This window comes from Propithecus coquereli, unplaced genomic scaffold (assembly GCF_000956105.1).
Source record: "Propithecus coquereli isolate 6110/MARCELLA unplaced genomic scaffold, Pcoq_1.0 Scaffold534, whole genome shotgun sequence".
In the NCBI taxonomy this organism is placed as follows: Eukaryota; Metazoa; Chordata; class Mammalia; order Primates; family Indriidae; genus Propithecus; species Propithecus coquereli.
Genome location: NW_012151219.1, coordinates 1 through 20,812, shown reverse-complemented (window position 1 = coordinate 20,812; position 20,812 = coordinate 1). Strand labels below are relative to the sequence as shown.

The window sequence follows — 20,812 nt, the reverse complement described above, 5'->3', positions numbered from 1 at the left end:
GACTGGTCTCGAACCCCTGGCCCCAAGCGATCCTCTCATCTTGGCCTCCCAGAGTGCTGAGATTACAGGCGTGAGCCACTGCTCCACGGCCCTCCACCACTTTTAAACAAGTGTTTACTTTTTGCAGGGAACAGGCTGGGCACAGTGGCTTACGCCTGTAATCCTAGCACTCTGGGAGGTCGAGGCAGAAAGATCAGTTGAGGTCAGTGTTAGGTTTGTTCCAGGTGGGAACCCGAAAAGTATGTATAGGACAGAATGTGGTTAATGTAAAACTCAGGCTTGTAAAACAATAGCCACAGGAGTCTGGAAAGTCTCTGGACTTTGTATATCTAACAGACAGCTGCAGCCAGCATTCTTTCCCCCTCCCTGATAGAGACGAAGTTTATCCCTCCCTAGCTCTCCTGATAGGGACGACGCCAGAGCTGAAGGATGGGTGTGACTGGGGCAGGGGTCTCACGAGGTGGTTGTTTGCAAAAGAATTAATCACAAATGACTGTTCTGGCACACTTACTTAGCCCCCCGAAAAAACCCTCTATAAAACCCAAGGCTCTCCCCTTTTCTCTTGTGGACGCGTTTCGCCTTCACCCATCTGCACCCAGATGCTCAAAATAAACAGCACTGTGCTACATATGAGGCTTCGGGTCTCTCTCTCTCTCTCTCTCTCTCTCTCTCTCTCTCTCTCGGCTCCTGACCTAACAGTCAGGAGTTCCACACCAGCCTGAGCAAGAGCGAGACCCCGTCTCTACTAAAAATAGAAAAATTAGCCGGGCCTGTTGGCGCCCGCATGTAATCCCTACTCTGGAGGCTGTGGCAGGAGAATTGCTTGAGCCCAGGAGTTTGAGCTTGCTGTGAGCTAGGCTGATTCCATGGCACTCTAGCCCAGGCGACAGAGTGAGATGTAGCAAAAAACACCAAACGAACAAACAAAAAAACAAAACCGCAGGGAACAGCTTCTCCAGGATCTTGGCACCGGGTCCTACCTTCCCTCCAGCTGCCGGCCACGCCTCCTACAGGCCCGGAAGTATTTCCCGACCTTGCACTGGGAACCACCGGATGGGCTCTCCGAAAGCGCAGAGCTCCCGCGCCTGCGCAGTTTTGATCCGTGCGACTTGGCGGAGCGTGCGAGGAGGAGCCTTGCAGTGAATGCTGGGAAGGTGGCTGGGCCCTAACATTTGTTTCCCGCCGGAGAGTTGCACTGAGTTACCTGAAGGTCTGGGGAGGCCCCACGGTTCTGAGGTTCTGGGTTCCTGGCTCTCCGCCGAGACGCCTCTGCATCCTGCCTCGATTTTTGGCTCACGCCGGGATCCTCCAACGGCTCGTCGACGCCGCCAGCATGTCTGGGGTGCGCGCTGTGCGGATCAGCATCGAATCGGCCTGCGAGAAGCAGGTCCAGGAGGTAGGCCTGGATGGCACTGAGACTTACCTGCAGCCATTGTCCATGTCGCAGAATCTGGCGCGTCTGGCCCAGCGGATCGACTTCAGCCAGGGTTCGGGCTCCGAGGAGGAGGAGGCGGCGGGGGCCGAGGGCGACGCCCCTGACTGGGCGGGCGCTGGGGCCAGCGCAGACCAGGACGACGAGGAAGGTAAGGCCCGTGTCTGCTTCTCGAGTCCGCCGATCTGGGGCCCCAGTGACCGCCCGAGTAATGTCACTGTGTCTCTCCCGCGCTGGATGAGATACTGTGCGTGGGAACACTTTCAAAGTATCAGCTTCGCGGAATAGTATTATGCCCATCGTCATTTTTTTATTACAGCCGGACAAGTTAGGACACTACTTGACTCTTAAAACTCGTTGTCCTTCTGCGGGTCTTTTTGAGTGGGAGCTTTTGAGACACTCACACTGGTGAAGTATTTAAATAAATGCTTTTTGTATAGAGCGCATTTAATGTGGCATGCTTAGTGATTGAGAGCCTGGTATTGGGTCTCTGCAACTTACTAGCTGTGTGACTTTGGGCGAGTTACTTTGCTTGCTTGTGTAGTGCGGATGATGATAGCAGCACCTGCTGAAAAGAGGTCTGTGTTGACTGGAGTATGAGGCGAAGTCTTAGAAGTAAGTAGGGACCAGATCATATAGAGCTTAGTAGGGCATAAGCATATGGCTTTCATGAAGACAACTGAGAGCTTTTGGAGGATGGATAGAGACAGATCATTTTGCTAAAGATTACTTTGGATGTTCTGTCTTAAATGATTTATAGGGGAACTGCAAGGGAGGAGGCTAATTAGAAGAGAATGGAAGAAACAATATGAGTGGGTTTTGGATTCTCATTATTGTCAGGGATTTAAAAGGGAAAAAGTCAAAATTCTTGATTTTGTTATTGCAACAGACCCATTGTAAATGGGAATTTAAAGATGGCATTTCAAGCCAGTGGTGTTAGGACAATTAAGAGTCCATTTGGGGGGAAGACGGTAAATATGACTTCAAATCTCTCACAACAATTATTTCCACAGGGATTGAAGTGCTAAGTGAAGAAAATAAAACGAAATATTGAAGAAATAATGAAAGAATAATTGTATAACTTTAGGAGCAGAACTTTCTTAAGATAGGAAACACAGATGTTATAAAGGAAAAGATAGATGTATTAGTATAATTACATAACATTGAAAAAAATAATAATGTGAAAAGATGCCGTAAACAAAGTAAAAAGATAAATGACAGACTGGGAAAAGTATCAGCTACACCTAAGACACACAATTGGTTGATATCCCAGATAATCAGAGTCCCTTTAAACTGAAAAGAAAAAGATGACTGATTAGAAAAATAGGCCAAAGATATAAACAGTCAGCTCATAGAGGAGAGACTTCAGATGCCAGTAAACGTAGACTCAATCTCACTAATAGGGAGAGGCAAATTAAAACATCATTAAGATACGATTTTCATGCAAAAAATTGACAAATTTAAAAGATTGTTAATATTCAGTGTTGGGAATGGTAATTGATAGTCTTAATGTTTATCTCCTTTGATCCACCAATATCAAGGCTAAGAATTTAACCTACAGAAAAAGTTGTACATCTAGACAGGTATGCATTCAACATGTTTACTACTACTAGCATTGTTGGAAGCAATCTACATGTCTGTTACATAGGAATGGTTAAAAGTATTGTACATCCATGTTCCAGAATACATATACTGTTTAAAAAATCAGATGTATAAGTGCTGATGTGGAAGTGTCTTGAGGACATATTAGTGGGGATAAAAGCAAGTAATAGAAAAATGAGAATATATATATGTAAGCACACAGAAGAACCTTTGAAAAGGTAGGCTCCAGCTGTTAATAGTGGTTACCTTTGGAGGGGAGAGAATCAGGGGTAGGAAATGAAGGAACACTTTCACTTTTTACTCTATAATTCTTTATTGTTTGAACTCTATATAGTGAGCATGTATTTAATAAAAATAATTTTTTAAAAAGGATTTAAAGGAAGATATGCTAATAATGGCCAATATCAGTGCTGGCATTATAGGTCATTTTTGTTTTTGTACTTCTCTGTATTTTGGAAATTTTCTAGAATTACTGCTAAATTCAAGTTCTAAAAGCAGGAAGAAAAAAGGTTATTAAAAAGGATTGCACAAATGTAAAAAGATATTTGAGGGCCTACGTATAATTTTGTAATGATTTAACCTATAGAAATTACATATCTTACATATCATATTTGTTTTGCCATTGTAGGAATGCCAGTTTAAATGTTAACAAATATTAAAGAAAGGATGGAGGTAATGGGATAAAAGAGGAGCAATTTGAAATAAAATTCATTTTTTCTCCTTCTAGTACTTTTAAACCTCTAAACGAGCTTTCTATCTTCTATCCAATGTAACTTCTGTATTTCTTTTTTTCTTTATCTTTTAGGGTTGGTAAAATTTCAACCTTCCCTTTGGCCTTGGGACTCTGTGAGGAACAATTTGAGAAGTGCCCTGACGGAGATGTGCGTTCTCTATGATGTTCTTAGTATTGTTAGGGATAAAAAATTTATGACTCTTGATCCCGTCTCTCAGGATGCACTTCCTCCAAAACAGGTATTTGTGGGCTTTAATTTAATAATAATATTTAATTAAGTTCCAGGACCATTTTTCGGCTGTGTGCCTGTTGTTCCCTTTTCCTTTCTTGAAAAATTAAGTCCAGATGAAGATTTAAAGGCTAAGTGGTCTAAAAGCCATAAAACTGCATCTCCTTTATCTATTATTTTATTAAAGACCTATGACCCTTGGAAGAGTTAAGTTTTGTTAACAGTGTAATACTTTAAAGGTTACTAGATCTTCAATTCTCATAGCCTGGGTCCTTGATGTATAGTATTCTACACAAAAATGTTGATGATAAAATGGCTTAGGAGTCAGGTAGACCTGGGTTCAGATCCTAACTCTGCCCTCATTAGCCATGTGACCTTAAACAAGTTATTTTCTCTAAGTCTCAGTTTCCTTCTCTAATTCCCCCTTCCTTTTTTTTTTTTTTAGGGACTGTTTAGAAAAGTTGTCCTAGCATCTTTTGATATAGTGGTTTCTGCCATCACGTAGGTTACATTCTAGCAGGGATTATAGACTTTAATCAGAAGTATAACGAGTGCCACAAAAGGGTGTACATACATGTGGGTGGGGGCAGCAATATATAAGGAGAGAACTGGCGGTACATAAGGGACCTTAACCTGGGCTGGGTAGAGTTGACGCAGTGATAAGTAGTAATGACTAGAGTCCATTGTGGTGTTTTTAGTTTAACATAAGTCTTCATGTGAGTTGACCAAAGAAAGAGGTTAAGGTTATTATTTTTAAAAAAGCATTATTATGTGTACTTTCTGCTCCTTCTCTTTGCTTTTCTTAATTTCTATGTATTCTCTTGAATAGATATTTTATTATTGAGAAAATGTGTAATTTTAATGTCATTTAAAAACAATACAGAACTGCATTTTTGGATTGTTTTTGGTAGAACCCTCAGACGTTGCAGTTGATATCTAAAAAGAAGTCACTTGCTGGAGCAGCACAAATTCTATTGAAGGGGGCAGAAAGACTGACTAAATCAGTTACTGAAAACCAAGAAAACAAGCTACAAAGAGACTTCAATTCTGAGCTTTTGCGATTAAGGCAACACTGGAAACTTAGAAAAGTTGGAGATAAAATTCTTGGAGATCTGAGCTACAGAAGTGCAGGTATAGACACTTGTTAAAAACTATGCTTTTTGTGTCTGTAAGAATATAGGGTTGATTGTATTGTAACACATCCTTCTGTAATATAGTGTTTCTTAGCTATGTTACATTTTGAAATTTTAATTTTCTGTACAAATAAGCCAAAACCACTCTTACTGTAGCCTAGCTTCAGTTTCAAAACGTTTTAGGTACATTTAATAGAAAGTACAAAGTTGGAGTTTATGTGCTAACACCCTGAACCATAACTGACATTTTAGTTAGAAATTAGGTAGGACCAGATAGACTCTTCAATCAAAGCCTTACCTGTAACCCTTAAAAACTGGACATAAAAGGAGAAAAGAAGGATTTCTATTCTTCCTTATTCTTTTTTTCCATTTAGTCTGCTAAGCTGTTTTCACATCCTGGGTGAAGAGAAAGGATGGTGGAAACACTTTTCTTTCTTGTTTTCCTAATTAACCAAGGCTATAACATTAATTTAGGAAATTACTTTTTGAAGTATACTGAAGTTTGATAATGCTGAATTCATATCTTTTGGTATAAATTCTTTGTTGTTGAGCTATAATAGCAGGTTTTACAAGGTAATAATGGCAATGTTCTGTAAGCTGCTGAGGTAATCAGAGGGGCTATGTGGGGAAAGTTTATAAGGCTCACACAGCTCAGTAGAGTAAAAGCAAGTATTATGTGCAAGTACTTTATCTAATTTCTCTCTTTGGCACAGGCACTCATGATTATGAAGGGATTTGATTACATTGTTTTAATTGCAAGAAGATCTTGAACATTTTCCCTTGTTATGAAACAGCAATTACATTTAACCACCCACTCCTCAGATAATTCAGCAGCCCAGAACCACTTTCCGAAACTTCTGACTGCATAAAAGTGTAGGAACTGGTTGAAAAAAGGGTGTTGTATATACAATTATCCTTTTGTCTTTCTGTTGCTGGATTCGGAACACTTAAGTTGCGACCTTATTATAGAAGCTGAGCTCCAGAATTATTTTATCCCTAAGGTTTAAATTTGAGGAATTATTTGCTAAGAGTACACCCATTTTTATTAAAATTCCATTGGAATAAAAAAATTTGAATGGCCTGTTGAGTTTATATTATAACGATATCATTAGACTAAGGAGGTTTTTGTGTTTTTTTAAGGTAAATAACTTTTTTTCTCTATTTCCTTTCTTCCCTTTGCTCACCATTTCTCACCTCTTCCCCACTAAACACATACATTTTTAGTGGGAACTTAATTTATGATTCAATGATGATATGGATGCGAAGTATTATATACTTAATAATGTATATTAAATTAATATGTTAAGTGTTTCTTATTTTCCTGTTTTTAATACCCCATTAGGATCTCTCTTTCCCCATCATGGTACATTTGAAGTAATAAAGAATACAGATATTGATCTGGATAAAAAGATACCTGAAGATTATTGCCCTCTTGACGTCCAAATTCCTAGTGATTTGGAGGGGTCCGCATATATCAAGGTATTCTTTAAAGTATTTTTCAAGTAATTTCTTATTACTAGCCCTGAAGCTAATTTGCTAACTTTTTCTTAAATGTTTTTGTTTTCATATAGGTTTCAATTCAAAAACAGGCTCCAGACATAGGTGATCTTGGTACAGTTAACCTCTTCAAACGACCTTTGCCCAAATCCAAACCAGGTATAGTTATGTTTTATCCTTTAACTTCTGGTCTTATCTGAGCTTACATTTGTAAATAAACTAAAGATAAATATAGGTAGGAAAAAATAGGTGTTTTGGAGTAAGAAACATTGGAAATATACTTTTTAAATTTGGGAATAAACCATTAGTGAATAGCTGTATATTTTTTTTTTTTTTTTTTTTTGAGACAGGATCTTGCTCTTGCCAGGGCTAGGGTGCAGTGGTGTCGTTATAGCTCACTGCAGCCTCAAACGCCTGTGCTCAAGTGATCCTCCTGCCTCAGCCTCAGCCTCATAAGTAGCTGGGACTATAGGCACATGCCACCACACCTGGCTAATTTTTATGTTCTTTGTAGAGACAGGTCTTGCTATATTGCTCAGACTGGTCTCAAACTCCTGGCCTCAAGTGATGCTCCCATTTTGGCCTCCCAGGGTGCTGGGATTATAGATGTGAGCCACCTGGCCCAATTTTTTTTTTTTTAAGATTGGACTTGTTTACTAGTTTTTTCTGTGTAAAAGTGAGATTTTTTACATTTTGGAAAGAATATGGTGTAATATAGTGTTTTTTGAGCGTTTGTTGAATATTCAGATCACCATTTAAGCTAGTTAATGCATAATATGGTTAGATAATTATACATACATGTATCCCGTGTCTTTCAGGTTCCCCACATTGGCAGACAAAATTAGAAGCGGCACAAAATGTTCTCTTGTGTAAAGAAATTTTTGCGCAGCTTTCTCGGGAGGCTGTTCAGATTAAATCACAGATCCCTCACATTGTGGTGAAAAACCAGATTATCTCTCAGCCCTTTCCAAGTAAGAGCAGCCAGCCCTTTTGAGACTTATAAACAGGACTTTGTGGTTTGGGGAACAGTACAAAGTGGGTAGTAGCTATTTAGGTGTGCAGAAAGGATGGTTAAGAGCAAAGAGGTAGTGTGCTCTCCGTAATGGTAGCCAGTAAAGCGTGTAACCCAAACTGCCCTGCTAATTCTATTCTGTGTCCTAATTAGTGTGACTCTTAGATTTTTAAAACAGTATATGTTAAAAATTAGCACTAGCATCGCTACTATTAATATTTAGCAACAGTTCCTTTGAAGTGAGATCTTTCAGGGATTCAATCTTATTCTTCAAATGACAAGTCAATTTAAAAATATTTACTCAACATATTTCTAAATTTATAGAAATTGGATTTTAATTATATTATTCAAAAGCTGTTAGACTTACCCTGAAGATCAGTTTATAGTTAGCTGTACTCTTGTTTTTTACATAAATTCTAAGGACTGTCTTAGATCGATCTATCAAGGACATAGGCTTTACTAGTGAAAAATTCCACCCTGGTTCACGTGGGAGCAGGGAAAGGTGTGTGTCTTTACTGTGTAAGACCAGATACCAACTCTGCTATTTTAAAGGCAGGAAGAAACAATATATAGGTTTTGTTCACCAGTCTTTAGCCATAACTCAAGGTCAACAACCATATTATAGGTTAACAGAATTTGAACTGTTAAAATTCACAGTAGTTTATTATATTCATAAAGTCATTTTGGTATAAAATATTAATCATGAGGCCTGATCTTCAAGTTTAGAATGTATCTTTTGAGAACAGGCTGTGATTGTACTTTATGAAGACAGTTTGTACCTTTCCATATTTTAGGTTATTTGCATCTGTCCTGCTTCTTTTTATAAATAGGCTTGCAGTTATCTATTTCTTTGTGCCATTCCTCAAATGATAAGAAATCACAAAAATCTGCTACTGAGAAGCAAAGTCCAGAAGACCACCTTTATGTCCTAGAACATAATTTGCATCTGCTGATTAGAGAGGTAATGAAATAAATGCTTTTCTTTGTATTGTGGTGAGCATATTTGGGGCAATGAATCTTGTCCCCTCTGCTGCGTCTTGATTATTCACATAGCAACAACATTCACTGTCTGATGCGAAAGATCATTGCTGTGTGCTGGGGGAATACTGAGATACCCTGTTCCCAAGCATACCTTCTAGTGGTGGAAATATACAAGTTTTATAGTAGAAGTATGCTAAAGGGTACAGAGGGAAGGGTGATTCTCATGGGGATGAGGGAGGATATAAAGGGAAAATGTGAAAATGTCTTGCTGGAGTCTGTGAACTGAATAGTTACTTCAGGACATAGTCTACTTACAGGTTGTTTACAACTGTATTTCCAGAGTCCAGCAAGACATTTTAGCAAGACAGTTTAGGCTAATTTCAAAAGAATCTCCTGGCTGGGCGAGGTGGCTCATGCCTGTAATCCTAGCACTCTGGGAGGCCAAGGCAGAAGGATCTCTTGAGCTCAGGAGTTCAAGACCAGTCTGAGCAAAAGTGAGACCCTGTCTCTACTAAAAACGAAAAAATTAGCCAGGCGTGATAGTACATGCCTGTAGTCCCAGCTACTCAGGAGGCTGAGGCAGGAGGATCACTTGAGCCCAGGACTTCGAGGTTGCTGTTAGCTAGGGTGACACCACTGCACTCTAACCTGGACAACAGAGCGAGAGTCTGTCTCAGAAGAAATCATAGAAGTACATATTACAGCCTCCCTTACCCGACCCCAAAATCTGGTTCAGTTGACTGATGGTGCAAGAGTCAGTGTTGTTAAAAACCTCCTCGGGGGGTTTTGATAGGCAGACAGGTTTGGGAACCTCAAATCTAGGGTATAGTAGAATAACTATTTGCTGATTGCATAGGTCCTGTTGATGAGAATCAATGAAAAATATTGTTTTATATTTTAAAGCTTTAAAATAAAAATTACAGCTTGAGATCCTTTTATAAGCATGATGATTGGATTCTCACACTCTTGTGAGATGTGCCTCCTGCAAACCTTGTTTCTTCTGCACATTACCCATCTGATGTGAAAAAGGAACAAATTAGAGCTTGAGAGGGACCCTTTTCTTTACAAACCTGCATTGTGCATGACCTAGTAGATGCTAGCATTTATCTCTTTGCCAAGATTGTTTTCGGATGTGGTTCAAATCCATTGCTTTCAGTGTTTCCAAGATGTGGGCTGTGTTTTGAGTAAATATTTGTGTAGCATTTACTATGTGGATGTTGGTCATTTAAAATGGCTGTTTTTGTTAGTTTCATAAACAGACCCTGAGTTCCATCATGATGCCTCATCCAGCAAGTGCACCTTTTGGCCACAAGAGAATGAGACTTTCGGGTCCTCAAGCTTTTGATAAAAATGAAATTAATTCATTACAGTCTAGTGAAGGGCTTCTGGAAAAAATAATTAAACAAGCAAAGCATATTTTTCTGAGAAGCAGGTAAGGATGAACAAAGTTACTGTTTTTTCTTTGAAACTATAGTTAATTTTCCTTTATTCATGTACTTTTTTGGATTCTTTAGCTTTTCTCCTAGGAGAAGAAGGTGGCCACAGTGTAGGAGTGTATGGTCACAGACTGGATCTTGTCAAGTATGGGGAAGTCTTAGATCCATGGCTGATCTAACAATATATTTCTAACATTGGTACTAAAATTTTGCAAAGATAACTGACTAGGAATATGCCTGAGAACATCATGTTTTCTTCAGTAACCCAGCCTTGAGATACTTATTTCTAGATTGATTTAAATCTCTTTTGAAGCTTTCTGTATTTTTTGTTTGTTGCACACTTTAGGGTTTGGAGGGCACTTTCCCATATGTTGACATGTAATCCTTGTTCTTTGGAGTAGATAATATTGACCACATTTTTACCGATGAGAAGATTAAAGTTTAGAGAAGTTTATACAACTTGCTCGAAGTTACCCAGCTAAAAAGTAGTAAAACCAGGATTTATGACTAGGTCTGTGTAACTGCAGAGCTCATTTTCTTTCTTTTATGCACATTGTTTACAAAAGAACTTGGCATTATGAACATAAATGTATCTTTTTCAATGCTAAAGAGTGTTCTTCTATTTTATTATTGGAACTTGATGAAGAGGTCTGTTTTTACTTCATTCATAATTGTGCCTTGATAGCACATCAGAATTTCAGGTGTGGGCATATTGTCATACAATAAATGATGTTTTGTTTTTGATTTCCAGTTTTTTCTTGTTAATACAGTCACAGTTTTATTAGCACATTAATTTGTAGTCTTTAGAATAGAAATTTAGGCCCTTCAGCTTTTAGTGAAAGGAATTGGGAAGACATGTTGGAGAAGACAGCGTGGTACAGTGAAAGAAATAGGGAATTTAGGGTGAAAGATATGTTTAAGCCAGGACTGAACCACTTGCTAAGTAACTTTGGGCAAGATAATTAGTATCTATGGCCTCCATTTATTTCTCTGTCAATCGTGAGTATAGGAGGCTGATCTTATTAAATAATGTATGCAGAAGTTCCTTACAAACAAAATACCATATGGTGGGTTACTGTTACTTTCCACTTATACATTTCAATTGTAAAAGCGGTTAACTTGAGTGTATTGCTAATCTTGCAAATTCTGATTGACCATACAGTTAAATAGTCCCTGAAATGAATGAGGGATGTAGAAATAGCTATCTTTAGAACCATTATAAATTTCATAGTAGTAAGTATAGCCTTGGAAGCAGCAACGCTTTAGAAAATTTTACTTTCCCTCTAGTTATTGTAATGTTCTGGTATTCAAAAAGTTTAATGAAGAAAAAAGGACCCACCTGTATAATACCATACATAGTGAAATCTACTATTATTAACATGCTAATGTATTTTTATGTATATGTGTCAGGGTGGGTGTCTTTTTTTTTTTTTTTAAGCAAATCTAAGATTATAAAATTTTATATCCTCCTGAGTTGGTACCTCAGAGGGGACACCACAAAAAAATGAAAACAAAATTTTATATCCTGCCCTTCACTTTGTATTATATTGTAATTGTTTTCATCTTTTATTAAATGCTATTCATAGATATTGATAGCTGTGTAATATCCTATTATGTGAATATTTAATGAATTCTTTTCCCAGTTCTCAGTTGCTAGATATTTTTATTTCTGATCTGTCGATAAATGTAATGCTGAGGGGCACATTCTCACATATATACCTATCTGCTGTAGGAAGCAGGAAGCACTGTCAGGGAAATAAGTCATGGAAAAAGAAGAGAAAGTTGCTGGGCACTGTGTAATCCCACACCTGTAAGCCCAACACTTTGGGAGGCCGAGGCGGGAGGGTCACTTGGGCCCAGCCTGAGCAACATAACAAGACCCCAGTCTCTATAAAAAATAAGGAAAATTAGCCAGGTGCAGTGGCACATGCCTACAGTCCTTGCTACTCAAGAGGCTGAGACTGGAGAATCACTTGAGTTCAAGGCTACAGTGACAGAGTGAGACCTGTCTCTTAAAAATAAAAATTAAAAAAAAAAGGAAAGGAAAAAGTTAAGAATAGATAGTAAGAAACCAGTACTGGAGCAGCAGTGTAAAAGAACAAATCCCAAGTCTGTTTATTTAGAAACACCTTATACCCACTGTCTGTTCTCATTTCTTCCCATTTTCTCCAGACTTTTCCTTTCAGGTAAAGTGCTAGAATCAGACAATTAGACACCAAGAGCCTACAGTAGTTTGGCTAATTTACATGATTTATGCTCTGGTTCTAAGCAGTGACTGTTGATTAGTGTGTCTAAGATATAAAGGAGAGATTACTGCCTTTGGAGTTAGATTCCCAGGTTTTTGGCTCTGGAGTTAGACTGCCATGTTTTGTACCCCAGCTTATAGCTGTGTGACCTTGGGCAAGTTATTTAACATTACTAAACTTTTTTTCCTCTTCTGAAAAATGGAGATAATAATAGTGCCTACCTAACACACAGGGTTGTTAGTAAGATTTAATAATTCAGGAAAGTACTTACTACAGTGCTTGGTACATAATGAGCACTTAAAGATTCTTTTTTTTTTTTTTTTTTTTTGAGACAGAGTCTCACTCTCTTGCCTGGGCTAGAGTGCCGTGGCATCAGCCTAGCTCACAGCAACCTCAAACTCCTGGGCTCACGTGATCCTCCTGCCTCAGCCTCCCAGGTAGCTGGGACTACAGGCATGTGCCGCCATGCCTGGCTAATTTTTTCTATTTTTAGTTGTTTGACCAATTTCTTTCTATTTTTAGTAGAGACGGGATCTCACTATTGCTCAGGCTGGTCTTGAACTCCTGAGCTCAAACGATCTGCCCGCTTAGAGTATAAGGTTTCGATTGTGCAAAAAGCCTCTAGCTTCTCTTGAATATGATTATAATTCCATTACAGTAATGGGTCTAGGTGTGAGTGTGTCCCAAGTTTTTTGTTACCAGGAATCAAGTACCGACATTTATGAATGATTCATATTAGCTTAGTACCCTAGAAATATCTTTCTCTCTTGTGTCCTTATCAGCTTTCCTGAGTGGGGGAAAAACTAAAGGAGTTAAAAGGGAATAAAGGCACCATGAATTGTGACAATCAGGAGTATGTGATGAGAGTACATTGCAATGTGAAACTGAGAACCAGCACATCAGCGCAACGTAAAAGAGGTTCTCAGAAGCACCTTTACCTTTCTTTAACTCTTTGCTTTACAAATAGTGGTATTTTATTAACAAAAATAAAAAAGTAGTTATCCAGTTTTTAAATTTTCATCAAATTGATGAGCAATTTAGAATCCTATCACTTTATATGGTGACTTTTTAAAAATTTTAACTTCTTTTCTTTGAAAGAACTGCTGCAACCATTGACAGCTTAGCAAGTCGAATTGAGGATCCTCAGATACAAGCTCACTGGTCTAATATCAATGATGTTTATGAATCTAGTGTGAAAGTTTTAATCACATCACAAGGCTATGAACAAATATGCAAGTAAGTGTCAAAACCAAAAGTTATGCACTTAATATGTTGCTTTTTATGTATTGATGTTGGCTGAGTGATTATATTAAGCTTTTGGTTTTTATTTACTAGAATGGCATAACATTCCTGTAAATTGTATCAGCTGTAGAGTGTTTATAAGAATGAGAGGGAAGAATGTCTAAAATAATCTCGAGCAGGTAAATGTTGCTTATTTGAGCTATGGTAAAAAATGAACCCCAGCATTGAGAGGAAAGCTACCTCACTTCCTCAGATTCCAGGTCTGCTTCATTTTTGCCTAGTGGCTGTGGCAAGTTTAGTATAGTTGAAGTGAGTAGGGCAATTTATATTAGAGCCTATACTCTCTGTAAAACAGCCTGAGTTTTTAGCTCTCCCCTGGCCTAGTGTTGATTCTGGGTCTAATTCAGTTCATGGTTATGCCCTTAAAACTGAGTTAATAGCTGTGTGTCTGTGAAGGGTGCAAAACGATTTTTATCCCCAGCGTTCATAGACATGCAGTCTACTTGATTTCCATTCACAAACCACAAGTTAATGCAATTGGCTGGTAGCCATTAAAGAGCATTTTGGGCCACCATTTGGGCCTCTTTGAAATTTACCAACAGGCAAGATCCAGCTGAGTCTCCTTCCTCAAGTCAGAGAGAGCTACTAGCAAACATTTGTCAAGGTCTGTGAGTACTTTTTATTTTGTAAGTGTCAATTGCTTTATTTCAGACAGACCTAACTAGCCACAGTGAGCAAAACAGACTATGAAACACAAAATCACCACTCTTAGGAGGAGGGGCAGAAAATACATTTATAGTGCTATTTTCCAATGTGGAGGTCTTAATTCACTTTTTTTTAATGAAAAATAGTAGATAAGTATGAGATCAAATACAGAATATAAAAGAGTACATCATGGGAAGGAAATTAGTCTTGAAACTTCCAGGGAATGAAGCTGGATCATAGTGTTTTCTTCCACTGTACCTAAAGAAAATAACTGGGTGATTGGGGCAGGGATGGGGAGAGGAGTAGGTGTTGAAGACAGATGAAATAAGTTTGGCATGAGTTTTTAACTGTTAAGTGTGGATGATGGGATTGTAGGCTTTCATTATACTATGATCTACTTCTGTTTATGTTTAAAATTTTCCATAATAAAAAGAGAGAGTGCAATGGAAAGGAAAAGAAAAAATTATCAGCACTGAATTGTTTACATCTAGAACTAAGACCAAAGCAACTAGGATTATGGTTACCAGACCCAATGTAAATGTTCTAAACTTAAATAAAGAAAAGCTTAGTGATGATATAGCCTTGAAAGAATCAGAAGGGGTGGGAAGTAGAGGGAGTAGTAGGATGCCGTTTTCCTCATCTTTTATAGCTGGGGTCAACTTATGCTATTTAAAGGTGAAAATAATTCTCAGAAGTCCTTAGGAGCAATCATTCAAAACAGTTTCTTACATATCTTTCTAGGAAAGTCTATGCATTTACAAACACATATGTTCTACGTTTACCCTACCCACAGTTTTGTGTGCTTTTTTGAAACATTGGTATATAATGCACATAACAAAATTCACCATTTAAAAGTGTACGCAATTCATTGGTTTTCAGTATATTCCCTGTGTTGTGTAACCATCATCACTGCCTAATTCCAGAACATTTCCATTACCTCAAAAAGAAACTCTGTATGTATTAGCAGTCATTTGTAATTTGTGTGCTTTTTTTTATTCAGTATTTTTTATAATAGTTCAACTTATGCGGGAAGTTAATGATCAGAACAAAATGGGATCAGTCCGGAAAACTTGTATACAGGAAATGCTTTACAGAGTAGATCCTTTTCTGCATTCTTCTGAGTTAAAATTATTCGGGTGGTCATAAGGTCCAGAAATCCAGGCAAATACACATAAATAATTTATTGTTCAGTAGTATTATATTGGTGAATAAGCATCTCTTGTCAACACATAGATCTACTTCATTCTTTTGTTAAAACCTTATTGTGTTCCATTTTATATACCAAGACTTTTAATTAATCTTCTGTTGATGAACATTTTTGTTGAGTGCCAGCAAAATAATTCGTATGTATGTAGGTATATCTATTTATAGGATAAAGTCCTACAAATATAATTGCTGGGTCAAAAAATAAGGACATTTAAATTTTACCAAATTTTTCTTCAAAGTGATTGCCACAAGTATGCTTCCACCAGTAGTGAGTGATAAGAATTCCTGTTCCTTCACATCTTTGTTTTTTAAAAAAAGAATTTAAAAATTTTGGTTAGATTTGTAGTGTGAATAGCCACTGCACTCGAGCCTGGGCAACATAGCAAGACTCTGTCTCTATTTAAAAAAAAAAAAAAATTACAATTTTATGTTGACAATTGGCAAAACACTTTATTCCCAAATATTTTCTATAAAACAAAGTTATAAGAGGTATCATCGTATATGGGAAGAAGAAAGACAATGCTATTTTTTCTGCATTTGTTCATCTAGATTATTTGGCTTGGGAGATTTTGAGTTTCTTGAACATGTTATATGCTAAAATTGTACAACTTGTCTTAGAAAAGCACAGTGATCTGTGTGTTATTTATTGGCTATTTTATGAGTTTATTTGACCTAAGCCAAGCATGCACATATTCTATGTTATGTATCGATAGAGTGTAGATATTCTGACTTGTTTGCTGATTATTTCATGAGGAGGAGGTAAAGAGTTAAAAGTTTTTCCTTTTCTCTATGAGAATTTCACCTTTGGTTAACTCTGGCTCTGTCCCTTAGAAACCTGATAAGGAAAGATGTCATGTATATTACTTGGCAACATTGCTTATCTCAGATTGATAAATTGCATCTGGACTGGGAGCACTTGTAAATAACTGATGGGAATGCCTTTGGACTTCCATGGATGGAGTGACTTTTAAAACTGGGCATGTCTTGTGGGGACCCTGGAAACCATGCCTACGGAATTATTACAAGAGCTTATGGCTCCTGTGGGGAATGAGGTTTCTAAGTTAGAGCAGGTCCCACATATACCCAGTGTGGATCTCATCTTCTTGTGACAAAGGTATACTGCTGTATAGACAGCAGCATGGCCCCTGCTGGCAAGCTGAGGTTCTTTTGTATCCTTCTGAGTAGACTGGTGCTCAGTGTGGTCTGTGATGAGTTTGATTGTTTAGTTGAACCTAAGAAGACCCCTCTTCTTCCCCATGGATGTTGGCGTAAGTTATTAAAACTGTTGTTTTCTTTTTCTTTGATGTTAAGGTTTTATATTGCATTGTATAAGATAATTTTGAACATTCCTGAATTTTAGTATATGTGTCTATAAAGGTCCATTCAGCTGCAATTGAATATTGGAGTTGAGCAGATCCGAGTTGTACACAGAGATGGAAGAGTAATTACACTGTCTCATCAGGAACAGGAGCTACAAGATTTTCTTCTGTCTCAGGTAATAGTTGTGGACTAAAAGTCTAAAGCCTCTTCCTCTTATAACTGCTAAAGAACAAATTGGTTAAAAAATAATTAAAATGTAGTAAATTATATAAGAAGAAAACATCTTTTTCTGCCATTTAATTTCTAATGCCCATTTTGCAACTTTAGTTAACTGAAAGTGTTGATAAACTATCTTAGATTTATTTTCACTTAGTTTGTGTTTGAGATGAAGAACAAAGACTAGCAAGTTTTTTGTTTGTTTATGTTTGCCAAGGTTTACAACATCGCCAGGACCAAAAGAGAGTGGAGGAGTATTAACCCAAGAAAGCTGGAGAAAGGGAGCTCAGATATAAAACTATAATGACCATTATCCAAAACAAGTAGAATATTTTAATCTTAAGCCCTAACAAAGAATTCCTCATATTAAGGGGCAGTATAGAATATAATGGGTTCTAGTCCCAGCTTTACCACAAACTTGCTTTGTGACACTGGACAAATTTCTGGACCTTTCTTTTCTTACCTAACAATATTTTTCCTACCTTCTTCATGAAGTTATGATGATCCAGTAAAATACTGAATTATAGGAGGAAGTGCTATGAAATGGTAATGTAAGATATTATTTTTCACATCAAATTAAAAAAAAATACACTTTCCATCCCAGAAGCAATAATCTTATATACTGGTTTGCTTCTTTGGTGCCAAACAAATAAAATGCAATTGTGAGGTACAGCAGCTCTTAGCTGATTATATCCAAAATGGCTTTTGTCACCTTAAGCACACACACAAAAATATATTAGAATGCTGTTGGGTAGCTCCAGAATTGATGGGAAGTCTAGAGAACAAGGTTTGCACATAGGGAGAGATCATCAAAGGAAGCTAGGTGATGAGAACCACAGCCAGGGGAATGGCACTATTGTTATCCTTGCACCAAAGCCTTCACCACTCGTGGCAGAATGCATTCTAAATTGTCCCCGTGTATCAGTCAGGGTCTTAACAAGCAACAGGTGGTACACTCAGGACGATAATTGCAGGAGGGCCTATTTACTAATGATCTGTTTACAAAGTTATGGGTATAGGACAGCCACCAGGGATGGTGTGATAACCTGCTGCTGGTAGTAACCAGGCCACAGGGGCTTAGTAGTCACCATTCGTCAGCCAAAGTTAAGGGAAGGGACAGGTTATGGGAACCCTGAAGGGAAAAGTCATGTGGAACTGGCCACCTTGAGAAGACCAGTGGCCTTTCATCAGGAGATAGAGCCAGCATAGGCAACCTCACAGGGAGGGTGCCAGGGCAGCAAATACCCAGACCTCACTCCCTTGCCATCCTGCTGGCTCCCGTTGGATGACTCCTCTTACCCGGACCCAACCTGAAGCCAGAAGATACAGAAGATGATAATGTAACCATATAGGCCAGCCTCCCAGAGAAGAGAGTAGGGTGGAGAGTGGACTTGAAGGGGCCAATGGAAGATGTTCAGCATGCCTGCTCCTGTAGCATTGTTCACCTTCAGTGATCAGGCGGAGTCTCCAGGTGGCCATGTTAAGGTCATGTGTCTGTGTTCAAGCTGCCAGTGGGCAGGGGAAGCGAGTGCCAGACAGCTTTAGCTTCTGCAGTGGAAGATGGGGTCCTGCTCCCACCCCTATTAGTCACATAGAGGAGGATTTCTCAGATGTAAGATAGGACTGCTGTGATCGTCAGCGAAAACCCCAATGAAGTTACTTTATGGTCATGATGTCAAGTCACTGCAAATATCTGTGCTGATTGTCAGTCCAATTTCCTTTTTCATTCACAGATGTCACAGCATCAGGTGCATGCAGTTCAGCAGTTAGCCAAGGTTATGGGCTGGCAGGTACTAAGCTTCAGTAATCACGTGGGACTTGGGCCCATAGAGAGCATCGGCAATGCCTCCGCCATCACAGTGGCCTCCCCAAGTGGTGACTATGCCATTTCAGGTACTTTCTGTTGCTTTGAATGAGAAGGGACCATTGGGACTTTGGCTTTAACATTTAGCTTTAATAATTAAATATAGGTAAGAGTAATTTATCTCTTCAATAAATGAGTTAATGTTGTATTTATACTGAGCATTTATCTGATCATAGCCATTATTCAGAGCAAGAGATTATTACTTCTTTTTCCAGTAGTTATAAAAAACGTTTAGCTTGGCAGCACATTTTCCTAGTCTGAAAAGTGTCATCAGCATTGTTATTCCTGCAGTCCCAAACCTTTAATGGATAAAAGCTTTTTTTAAATGTACTGCTACAAACATGGGACGAGTAAGATCTGATCCTACAATGGTAAAGGAATAGAATGGAGAGGAGAGAGAGGTGTTTCATTAAGCACTACTATGAGCAGGCACTTTAATAGGTACTGGCACATAGATTTATCTAGCTAAAACTTATATTTGGAGTGTTTACAGATTAAATGTGATCTTCTTTTCTAATGTCTGCTGTAAATACTTTAAAAATACAGTCATGTGTCATTTAACAAGGATATGTCCTGAGAAATGTGTCGTTGAGCGATTCCAATGTCGTGCGAACAACATAGGATGTACTTACACAAACCTAGATGGTAATAGCCTGCTACACACGTAGGCTATATGGGACAGCCTATTCTTCCTAGGCTACAAACCTGTATAACATGTCACTATCCTGACTGCTGTAGGCAATTATAACACAGTGGTAAGTATTCATGTATCTAAACATACCTAAACATAGATAAGATATAGTAAAAATATGGTATTATAATCTTATGGGACCACCATTGTATATGTGGTCCACTGTTGACTGAAAAGTCATTATGTGGCACATGACTATATTTGAAAGAGTGAGTAGTTAGAAATATTTCCCCCTTGGTCATCGCTAGGTCTTTATTGCTAGAATTTCTCAAAATACCTTTTTCTTTTTTCATGACTAATAGTTAAAACCTCATTGAAACCTGAAGTGTTTTTTTTTTTTGAGATGTGGTCCTACTATGTTGCCCAGGCTGGACTCAAATTTCTGGGCTCAAATGGTCCTTCTACCTCAGCCTTCTGAGTAGCTGGGATTACAGGCACAGCTGCCATTGTGCCCAGAGAAAACCACCTTTCCTTCATCCCTCCCAGTCCTGATTCCGAGTGTTTGAATTTCATTACATATTAGGCATATATTAACCAACTTGTTGAATGATTGAATTAATCAAGTGAATGTATTAAAAAAAAATGGTGATTTCCTGAAAATATATAGGACTTTCCCAAGCCAAAATTCATCTTGCTTAATTTTTATAGTATAAACAGTAATCATTAATATTTATGCCAGCCTGGTATATATAAATTAATACTTTTCTTAAAGGTATAATGAAGCTGTAAAGCATTTTTTACAAGAATGTTTAAGTTGGCAGACAAAGTTTTTGTATTCATGGTAGAATGACGTTGTGGGATTTATCCTTGTTATTTTCTAGTTTGGAAAATGAGTGTAATGATAGTTTGGTTTTTCTCTGCAGTTCGTAATGGACCTGAAAGTGGCAGTAAGATTATGGTTCAGTTTCCCCGTAACCAGTGTAAAGATCTTCCAAAAAGCGATGTTTTACAAGATAGCAAATGGAGTCATCTTCGTGGACCATTCAAAGAAGTTCAGTGGAATAAAATGGAAGGTCGGAACTTTGTTTATAAAATGGAGCTGCTTATGTCTGCACTTAGCCCTTGCCTACTATGATTTTTTTCCAGAACAGTTTCCAGATTTTTTCCAGAAACTTTGACTTGAAATGTTTGCAGACCAACTATAAGCACAAAGAAGCAATAACTTCCAAAAGTGTATTGTTTTTAAAAAATAATAATTAGCAGATGTTTACTTGGCATTTGAAACCTTTCACTTTATAAATGACAAGTGCTTTGAAATGCAGAAGTT

General features: G+C 38.1%; 1 protein-coding gene across 1 annotated transcript; it reads left to right on the top strand.

Annotated features, from left to right (window-relative positions):
• Positions 1 to 1,048: 1,048 nt before the first annotated feature.
• On the top strand, positions 1,049 to 20,812 carry MED17 (mediator complex subunit 17). The gene is made up of 12 exons (XM_012657234.1): positions 1,049 to 1,583; positions 3,840 to 4,006; positions 4,908 to 5,127; positions 6,472 to 6,608; positions 6,701 to 6,785; positions 7,445 to 7,597; positions 8,469 to 8,599; positions 9,867 to 10,051; positions 13,400 to 13,537; positions 16,832 to 16,949; positions 18,724 to 18,883; positions 20,409 to 20,812. Exons 1-12 carry the CDS (start codon positions 1,334 to 1,336, stop codon positions 20,618 to 20,620), a joined length of 1,956 nt encoding a protein of 651 aa, XP_012512688.1. The 5' UTR covers positions 1,049 to 1,333; the 3' UTR covers positions 20,621 to 20,812.

Coding starts and splice junctions, on each gene's coding strand:
- MED17 (XM_012657234.1), top strand. CDS start 1,334: ATGTCTGGGGTGCGCGCTGTGCGGATCAGCATCGAATCGGCCTGCGAG. Junction 4,007..4,907: donor ATGCACTTCCTCCAAAACAG/GTATTTGTGGGC, acceptor TGTTTTTGGTAG/AACCCTCAGACGTTGCAGTT. Junction 8,600..9,866: donor TGCATCTGCTGATTAGAGAG/GTAATGAAATAA, acceptor TGTTTTTGTTAG/TTTCATAAACAGACCCTGAG.